The 10000-nt window shown below is 46.7% G+C and overlaps 1 protein-coding gene across 1 annotated transcript in view; it reads right to left on the bottom strand.

Annotated features, from left to right (window-relative positions):
• LOC135536522 (protein FAM184B-like) overlaps positions 1-10000 on the bottom strand; it is a 50995-nt gene that overhangs the window by 36256 nt on the left and 4739 nt on the right. Inside the window, 5 exon segments of the mRNA XM_064962831.1 lie at positions 316-981; positions 1528-1670; positions 2121-2256; positions 7140-7751; positions 7841-8011. Of these exon segments, the coding sequence (XP_064818903.1) occupies positions 316-981; positions 1528-1670; positions 2121-2256; positions 7140-7751; positions 7841-8011 (1728 nt within the window).

Below are 10000 nucleotides of genomic sequence, written 5' to 3'. Positions count from 1 at the left end.
CCAGTCAGACTAGCTGTCTGGTTCTGTCTGGACCCAGTCAGACCAGCTGTCCGGTTCTGTCTGGACCCAGTCAGACCAGCTGTCCGGTTCTGTCTGGACCCAGTCAGACTAGCTGTCCGGTTCTGTCTGGACCCAGTCAGACTAGCTGTCTGTAATGTCTGGTTCTGTCTGGACCCAGTCAGACCAGCTGTCCGGTTCTGTCTGGACCCAGTCAGACTAGCTGTCTGTAATGTCTGGTTCTGTCTGGACCCAGTCAGACCAGCTGTCTGGTTCTGTCTGGACCCAGTCAGACCAGCTGTCTCCAGTGTGTGATACCTCTTGGTTTTTCCTCAGTGCTTCCTGGGCGTTGTGGAGCTCAGCTGCATGTTTCCTCATCACCTCTTCTATCGCCTTCTTCACCTGCTCCTTCAATCTCTTCCTTTCCTCGTCCGCCTGCTCCTTCAATCTCTTCCTTTCCTCGTCCGCCTGCTCTGCCAATCTCTTCTTCTCCTGGTTCAGACTCTCTCTCTGCTCCTCCACTCGCTCCGTGTTTCCTTCGATCTGTGTTGTCACTCTTCCTTTCACCTCTTCTATCTCTTTCTGCAGGTGTTCTCTCTCTTCTTCTCTCTCTTTCTGCAGGCGTGCTCTCTCTTCTTCTATCTCTTTCTGCAGTCTGTCTCTCTCTTCTTCTCTCTCTTTCTGCAGGTGTTCTCTCTCTTCTTCTATCTCTTTCTGCAGTCTGTGTTTCTCTTCTTCTATCTCTTTCTGCAGTCTGTCTTTCTCTTCTTCTATCTCTTTCTGCAGTCTGTCTCTCTCTTCTTCTCTCTCTTTCTGCAGGTGTTCTCTCTCTTCTTCTATCTCTTTCTGCAGGTGTTCTCTCTCTTCTTCTCTCTCTTTCTGCATTTGTTCCTTTTCCACCACCGCGTGTTTCCGTTCTCTCCGGAGCTCCTCTGACTGAGCCCTCACCATCTCAGAACGCAGACTAGCCAGGGCCTCCGCATGCTGGACACACACACACACACACTCACACACACTCACACACACACACACACACACACACACACACACACACACACACACACACACACACACACACACACACACACACGCACACACACTCACACACACACTCACACACACACACACACACACACACACACACACACACACACACACACACACACACACACACACACTCACACACCCACACACACACACACACACACACACACACACACACACACACACACACACACACACACACGCACACACACACACTCACACACACGCACATACACACACACACACACTCACACGCACACACACACACTCACACACACTCACACACACACACACACACACACACGCACGCACATACACACGAGCACATGGTCAGAATGTTGTCACATTACTGGAATTCATTCAAAGTTCAAAGTTGGTGTGTGTGTGTGTGTGTGTGTGTGTGTGTGTGTGTGTGTGTGTGTGTCTGTGTGTGTGTCTGTGTGTCTGTGTCTGTGTGTCTGTGTCTGTGTCTGTGTGTGTGTCTACCTGTCTGGCGTAGTCGTTGTTTCTCCCGCTGCTCTGCAACTCCAGCTCTCTGTTCCTGCTCTGCAGTTTGTTCACCTGACCTTTCAACTCCTCCACGTTCACACACACACACCCCTCACACACACCACGACTCAGCAGCTCCTCTGACACACACACACACACACACGGACAAATGCACAAATACGTTCACAGAAGGACATACACGTTACATTACATTTTAAACTCCTTTATTGAATGATTGATACAATTATTGAATGGTTGATTGATTTATCGATTAATGGATTGAGTGATTGGTTGATTGATTGGTGTATTAATTGTTTGATTGATTAATTGTTTGATTGATTCATAGGTTGTTTTATGAATGTATTTATGTAATCATTGATTAATTAATTGAATAATTGATTAATTGATTGATTAATTCATAGATTGTTTTATTAATGTATTGATGGATTAATTGATTAATTGATTGATTCATAGATTGTTTTATAATGTATTTACGTGTTAATTGATTGATTGATGCTTAGATAGTTTTATTCATGTATTTTTGCATTAATGTATTAATTGATTAATTGCTTGATTAGTTGATTGATTACCTGATTTGCTCTGCAGCTCCTCCTCCTGCAGCAGTAGTCTCTCTTTGGCCACGACTAACTCCTCCCATGCCCTCTTAGCCCCACCCTCTGCCCCCGAGACACGCCTCCTCCCCGACTCCAACTCCTCCTCCAGGTCCTAGAGAGAGAGATGGTAGGAAGTAGAGGGTGAGATTTACACAGGGAAACAGGAAGTAGAGGGTGAGGTTCACACAGGGAAACAGGAAGTAGAGGGTGAGGTTCACACAGGGAAACAGGAAGTAGAGGGTGAGGTTCACACAGGGAAACAGGAAGTAGAGGGTGAATTTCACACAGGGAAACAGGAAGTAGAGGGTGAGCTTCACACAGGGAAACAGGAAGTAGAGGGTGAGGTTCACACAGGGAAACAGGAAGTAGAGGGTGAGGTTAACACAGGGAAACAGGAAGTAGAGGGTGAGGTTCACACAGGGAAACAGGACGTAGAGGGTGAGGTTAACACAGGGAAACAGGTAGTAGAGGGTGAGCTTCACACAGGGAAACAGGAAGTAGAGGATGAGGTTCACACAGGGAAACAGGAAGTAGAGGGTGAGCTTCACATAGGGAAACAGGAAGTAGAGGGTGAGGTTCACACAGGGAAACAGGAAGTAGAGTGTGAGCTTCACACAGGGAAACAGGAAGTAGAGGATGAGGTTCACACAGGGAAACAGGAAGTAGAGGGTGAGGTTGTTGGGGAATAATCAGAATTAGTTGGTAACATCGGTAAGATGTTTTATATTCATCATATGTTTGTAAGTTACTTCTCATCAGAATGTCTATTTTTGTATAATACTGTGGCGTGGTTGCAGTATCTGTTCTCTGTCAGGACTAAGTTACTTGGGCCGGAGAGAGGGGAGAGGTCAAGCGTGTATCTCTTGGCTCCAAAATGTCTGTGTGCCAGTCAGTGTGTCTCTGTGATCTTGTCAAGATGGATTTGATATATGCCTGTTGATATGGAGGATTGGTTTATGGTTCTGAGTTTGAGAAAAGAACATAGTTTAGGAGACAAAGCTGAACGATAAATTATGGCCAATGCTGTCTGGCTATGTGTGTCTTTGCTATAAAGGATCTCAGTTGCAATGTGTAAATGACTCTCAGAGAATTCATTGATAGATACTGAATTGATCTGAGAGTCACAGGGTTGTGATGGAGCTCATATAATTAAAGATGGACTTTGTGATAACTCTGACTTGTGTGTAGTTTGCTCTCGTGATTTGGTAAATAGAGGAAATTTGCACGATAAGGTTCACACAGGGAAACAGGAAGTAGAGGGTGAGATTCACACAGGGAAACAGGAAGTAGCAGGGTGAGGTTCACACAGTTAGGGGTTTGGTTTATGTTTCGTTTTAGGGTTTGGGGTTAGGGTTAGGATTACGGGTCAGGGGAAAAATGATTTTGAATGGGAATAAATGTTTTTGTTCCCCAAAATGATAGTAAAACCACAGTGTGAGTTCCTGTATTCTGTCCTGTTAGGGTGAGTACCTGTATTCTGTTAGGGTGAGTACCTGTATTCTGTCCTGTTAGGGTGAGTACCTGTATTCTGTCCTGTTAGGGTGAGTACCTGTATTCTGTTAGGGTGAGTACCTGTAGTCTGTTAGGGTGAGTACCTGTATTCTGTTAGGGTGAGTACCTGTATTCTGTTAGGGTGAGTACCTGTAGTCTGTTAGGGTGAGTACCTGTATTCTGTTAGGCTGAGTACCTGTATTCTGTCCTGTTAGGGTGAGTACCTGTATTCTGTTAGGGTGAGGACCTGTATTCTGTTAGGGTGAGTACCTGTATTCTGTTAGGGTGAGTACCTGTATTCTGTCCTGTTAGGGTGAGTACCTGTATTCTGTTAGGGTGAGTACCTGTATTCTGTCCTGTTAGGGTGAGTACCTGTATTCTGTTAGGGTGAGTACCTGTATTCTGTTAGGGTGAGTACCTGTATTCTGTTAGGGTGAGTACCTGTATTCTGTTAGGGTGAGTACCTGTATTCTGTTAGGGTGAGTACCTGTAGTCTGTTAGGGTGAGTACCTGTATTCTGTTAGGGTGAGGACCTGTATTCTGTTAGGGTGAGTACCTGTATTCTGTTAGGGTGAGTACCTGTATTCTGTTAGGGTGAGTACCTGTATTCTGTTAGGGTGAGTACCTGTAGTCTGTTAGGGTGAGTACCTGTATTCTGTCCTGTTAGGGTGAGTACCTGTATTCTGTCCTGTTAGGGTGAGTACCTGTATTCTGTTAGGGTGAGTACCTGTATTCTGTTAGGCTGAGTACCTGTATTCTGTCCTGTTAGGGTGAGTACCTGTATTCTGTTAGGGTGAGTACCTGTATTCTGTCCTGTTAGGGTGAGTACCTGTATTCTGTTAGGGTGAGTACCTGTATTCTGTTTGGGTGAGTACCTGTATTCTGTCCTGTTAGGGTGAGTACCTGTATTCTGTTAGGGTGAGTACCTGTATTCTGTTAGGGCGAGTACCTGTATTCTGTTAGGGTGAGTACCTGTATTCTGTTAGGGTGAGTACCTGTATTCTGTTAGGGTGAGTACCTGTATTCTGTCCTGTTAGGGTGAGTACCTGTATTCTGTCCTGTTAGGGTGAGTACCTGTATTCTGTCCTGATAGGGTGAGTACCTGTATTCTGTCCTGTTAGGGTGAGTACCTGTATTCTGTCCTGTTAGGGTGAGTACCTGTATTCTGTCCTGTTAGGGTGAGTACCTGTATTCTGTCCTGTTAGGGTGAGTACCTGTATTCTGTCCTGTTAGGGTGAGTACCTGTATTCTGTCCTGTTAGGGTGAGTACCTGTATTCTGTCCTGTTAGGGTGAGTACCTATATTATGTCCTGTTAGGGTGAGTACCTGTATTCTGTTAGGGTGAGTACCTGTATTCTGTCCTGTTAGGGTGAGTACCTGTATTCTGTCCTGTTAGGGTGAGTACCTGTATTCTGTTAGGGTGAGTACCTGTATTCTGTCCTGTTAGGGCGAGTACCTGTATTCTGTTAGGGTGAGTACCTGTATTCTGTTAGGGTGAGTACCTGTATTCTGTTAGGGTGAGTACCTGTATTCTGTTAGGGTGAGTACCTGTATTCTGTCCTGATAGGGTGAGTACCTGTATTCTGTTAGGGTGAGTACCTGTATTCTGTCCTGTTAGGGTGAGTACCTGTATTCTGTTAGGGTGAGTACCTGTATTCTGTCCTGTTAGGGTGAGTACCTGTATTCTGTCCTGTTAGGGTGAGTACCTGTATTCTGTCCTGTTAGGGTGAGTACCTGTATTCTGTTAGGGTGAGTACCTGTATTCTGTTAGGTTGAGTACCTGTATTCTGTTAGGGTGAGTACCTGTATTCTGTTAGGCTGAGTACCTGTATTCTGTTAGGGTGAGTACCTGTATTCTGTTAGGGTGAGTACCTGTATTCTGTTAGGCTGAGTACCTGTATTCTGTTAGGGTGAGTACCTGTATTCTGTTAGGGTGAGTACCTGTATTCTGTCCTGTTAGGGTGAGTACCTGTATTCTGTTAGGGTGAGTACCTGTATTCTGTTAGGGTGAGTACCTGTATTCTGTTAGGCTGAGTACCTGTATTCTGTTAGGGTGAGTACCTGTATTCTGTTAGGGTGAGTACCTGTATTCTGTCCTGTTAGGGTGAGTACCTGTATTCTGTCCTGTTAGGGTGAGTACCTGTATTCTGTCCTGATAGGGTGAGTACCTGTATTCTGTTAGGGTGAGTACCTGTATTCTGTCCTGTTAGGGTGAGTACCTGTATTCTGTCCTGTTAGGGTGAGTACCTGTATTCTGTTAGGGTGAGTACCTGTATTCTGTTAGGGTGAGTACCTGTATTCTGTTAGGGTGAGTACCTGTATTCTGTTAGGGTGAGTACCTGTATTCTGTTTGGGTGAGTACCTGTATTCTGTTAGGGTGAGTACCTGTATTCTGTTAGGGTGAGTACCTGTATTCTGTTAGGGTGAGTACCTGTATTCTGTCCTGTTAGGGTGAGTACCTGTATTCTGTTAGGGTGAGTACCTGTATTCTGTTTGGGTGAGTACCTGTATTCTGTTTGGGTGAGTACCTGTATTCTGTTAGGCTGAGTACCTGTATTCTGTTAGGGTGAGTACCTGTATTCTGTCCTGTTAGGCTGAGTACCTGTATTCTGTTAGGGTGAGTACCTGTATTCTGTTAGGGTGAGTACCTGTATTCTGTTAGGGTGAGTACCTGTATTCTGTCCTGTTAGGGTGAGTACCTGTATTCTGTTAGGGTGAGTACCTGTATTCTGTTAGGGTGAGTACCTGTATTCTGTCCTGTTAGGGTGAGTACCTGTATTCTGTTAGGGTGAGTACCTGTATTCTGTTTGGGTGAGTACCTGTATTCTGTCCTGTTAGGGTGAGTACCTGTATTCTGTTAGGGTGAGTACCTGTATTCTGTTAGGGTGAGTACCTGTATTCTGTTAGGCTGAGTACCTGTATTCTGTTAGGCTGAGTACCTGTATTCTGTTAGGGTGAGTACCTGTATTCTGTTAGGGTGAGTACCTGTATTCTGTTAGGGTGAGTACCTGTATTCTGTTTGGGTGAGTACCTGTATTCTGTCCTGTTAGGGTGAGTACCTGTATTCTGTCCTGTTAGGGTGAGTACCTGTATTCTGTTAGGGTGAGTACCTGTATTCTGTCCTGTTTAGGGTGAGTACCTGTATTCTGTTAGGGTGAGTACCTGTATTCTGTTAGGGTGAGTACCTGTATTCTGTCAGGGTGAGTACCTGTATTCTGTCCTGTTAGGGTGAGTACCTGTATTCTGTTAGGGTGAGTACCTGTATTCTGTCCTGTTAGGGTGAGTACCTGTATTCTGTTAGGGTGAGTACCTGTATTCTGTCCTGTTAGGGTGAGTACCTGTATTCTGTTAGTGTGAGTACCTGTATTCTGTCCTGTTAGTGTGAGTACCTGTATTCTGTTTTGGTGAGTACCTGTATTCTGTTAGGTTGAGTACCTGTATTCTGTTAGGCTGAGTACCTGTATTCTGTTAGGGTGAGTACCTGTATTCTGTTAGGTTGAGTACCTGTATTCTGCCCTGTAGTTTGGCAGCGTGTCTCTTGCTCTCGTTGAGTCGCTGCAGACTGCCCTCCATCTCTCCCTCCGCCTTCCTCACTCTCTCTCTCAGTACTGTACTCATCCCTCTCTTCTCCTCCTCCTCTCTCTCCTCCCACTGCCGTCTCTCCTCCCTGCGCGCCTCCTCCATGCTCCTCTTCAACTCCTCCTTCTCCTCTGTCACCTCCTTCATCCTCGTCTCCCATTTCTCCCTCTCCTCTCTCACTGCTCTCTCCCTCTCTTCCTCTGCTTGCTCCTTCCCTTTCCTCAGAGTCTTCACCTCCTCCGAGAGGAGTCGCATTCTCTCCATCTCCTCCTCCTTCCCTTTCCCTCGCTCCTCTTCTCCTTTCCTCCGTAGTTCGTCACATTGAACCTCCAGGCACTGCGCAGCCTCCCCAGCCGTCTCCAGTTCTCTCCCCAGTCGTAGACTCTCGTCGTGGGCCGTGTTGAGTTGGGCCTGGGTCTCCTGTCTCTCCAGCCCCAGAGCCTGGAGCTTTTCCTCATAGTCCCTCTTAAGCTCTGCCTCTACCCCACGATCCCTCTCCTCTGCCTGGACACGGTAGCTCTCAAAGTCTACCTGAACCTGGAGGTGTAGAGACACACAGAGTTAATTAACCTGTGGTGGAACAGACTGGGTAACAGATGGGCATGTTGGACGGACAGACGGGGTACCTGAGCTAGAGTTTCCTGCAGCTCTGAGAGGCGTGTCCTAAGCACTACCGACTCCTCCCCCTCGGTACACGTCCCCGTGGTAATCCGCCTCAGCTCTTCCTGGTGGGCGTGGCTGACGGCCTGAAGGGCCGCCTCCTGCTCTTCGTTCTTGGTGTTCAGAGAATAGATCACCTGACGTTTTGATTAAAAGAGGGGAGGACGGAGGTGAGACAACAGGAAAGAGATTCATATTCAGGTTGATATCTATCGATATGTATTGAGTTGATCAAATCAGTAGCCATGTTTTAAATCACACGCTACTAGAAGTCATTCAGTATATTTATTTAATATATATATATTTTTACCTTTATTTCACTAGGCAAGTCAGTTAAGAACAAATTCTTATTTACAATGACGTCCTACCGGGGAAAAGTGGGTTAACTGGTCTAGGAATAGTGGGCTAACTGGTCTAGGAACAGTGGAACAGTGGGTTAACTGGTCTAGGAACAGTGGGTTAACTGGTCTAGGAACAGTGGGTTAACTGGTCTAGGAACAGGGGGTTAACTGGTCTAGGAACAGTGGGTTAACTGGTCTAGGAACAGTGGGTTAACTGGTCTAGGAACAGTGGGTTAACTGGTCTATGAACAGTGTGTTAACTGGTCTAGGAACAGTGGGTTAACTGGTCTAGGAACAGGGGGTTAACTGGTCTAGGAACAGTGGGTTAACTGGTCTAGGAACAGTGGGTTAACTGGTCTAGGAACAGTGGGTTAATTGGTCTAGGAACAGGGGGTTAACTGGTCTAGGAACAGTGGAACAGTGGGTTAACTGGCCTTGGAACAGTGTGTTAACTGGCCTAGGAACAGTGGGTTAACTGGCCTAGGAACAGTGGGTTAACTGGTCTAGGAACAGTGGGTTAACTGGTCTAGGAACAGTGGGTTAATTGGTCTAGGAACAGGGGGTTAACTGGTCTAGGAACAGTGGGTTAACTGGTCTAGGAACAGTGGGTTAATTGGTCTAGGAACAGGGGGTTAACTGGTCTAGGAACAGTGGGTTAACTGGTCTAGGAACAGTGGAACAGTGGGTTAACTGGCCTTGGAACAGTGGGGTTAACTGGCCTAGGAACAGTGGGTTAACTGGCCTAGGAACAGTGGGTTAACTGGTCTAGGAACAGTGGGCTAACTGGTCTAGGAACAGTGGGTTAACTGGTCTAGGAACAGTGGAACAGTGGGTTAACTGGTCTAGGAACAGTGGGTTAACTGGTCTAGGAACAGTGGGCTAACTGGTCTAGGAACAGGGGGTTAACTGGTCTAGGAACAGTGGGTTAACTGGTCTAGGAACAGTGGAACAGTGGGTTAACTGGTCTAGGAACAGTGGAACAGTGGGTTAACTGGCCTAGGAACAGTGGGTTAACTGGTCTAGGAACAGTGGGTTAACTGGTCTAGGAACAGTGGAACAGTGGGTTAACTGGTCTAGGAACAGTGGGTTAACTGGTCTAGGAACAGTGGGCTAACTGGTCTAGGAACAGGGGGTTAACTGGTCTAGGAACAGTGGGTTAACTGGTCTAGGAACAGTGGAACAGTGGGTTAACTGGTCTAGGAACAGTGGAACAGGGGGTTAACTGGTCTAGGAACAGTGGAACAGTGGGTTAATTGGTCTAGGAACAGGGGGTTAACTGGTCTAGGAACAGTGGGTTAACTGGTCTAGGAACAGTGGAACAGTGGGTTAACTGGCCTTGGAACAGTGTGTTAACTGGTCTAGGAACAGTGGGTTAACTGGTCTAGGAACAGTGGGTTAACTGGTCTAGGAACAGTGGGTTAACTGGTCTAGGAACAGTGGGTTAACTGGTCTAGGAACAGTGGGTTAACTGGTCTAGGAACAGTGGGTTAACTGGTAGGCTACCTGCCTCCTCTACACTCTAACCACTAGGCGACCTGCCTCCTCTACACTCTAATCACTCGGCTACCTGCCTCCTCTACACTCTAACCACTAGTCTACCTGCCTCCTCTACACTCTAACCACTAGACTACCTGCCTCCTCTACACTCTAACCACTAGGCTACCTGCCTCCTCTACACTCTAACCACTAGACTACCTGCCTCCTCTACACTCTAACCACTAGGCACCTACCTCCTCTACACTCTAACCACTAGTCTACCTGCCTCCTCTACACTCTAACCACTAG

This window comes from Oncorhynchus masou, unplaced genomic scaffold, assembly GCF_036934945.1.
Source record: "Oncorhynchus masou masou isolate Uvic2021 unplaced genomic scaffold, UVic_Omas_1.1 unplaced_scaffold_628, whole genome shotgun sequence".
Lineage (NCBI taxonomy): Eukaryota > Metazoa > Chordata > Actinopteri > Salmoniformes > Salmonidae > Oncorhynchus > Oncorhynchus masou.
This window is presented reverse-complemented; position numbering and strand designations above follow the sequence as displayed.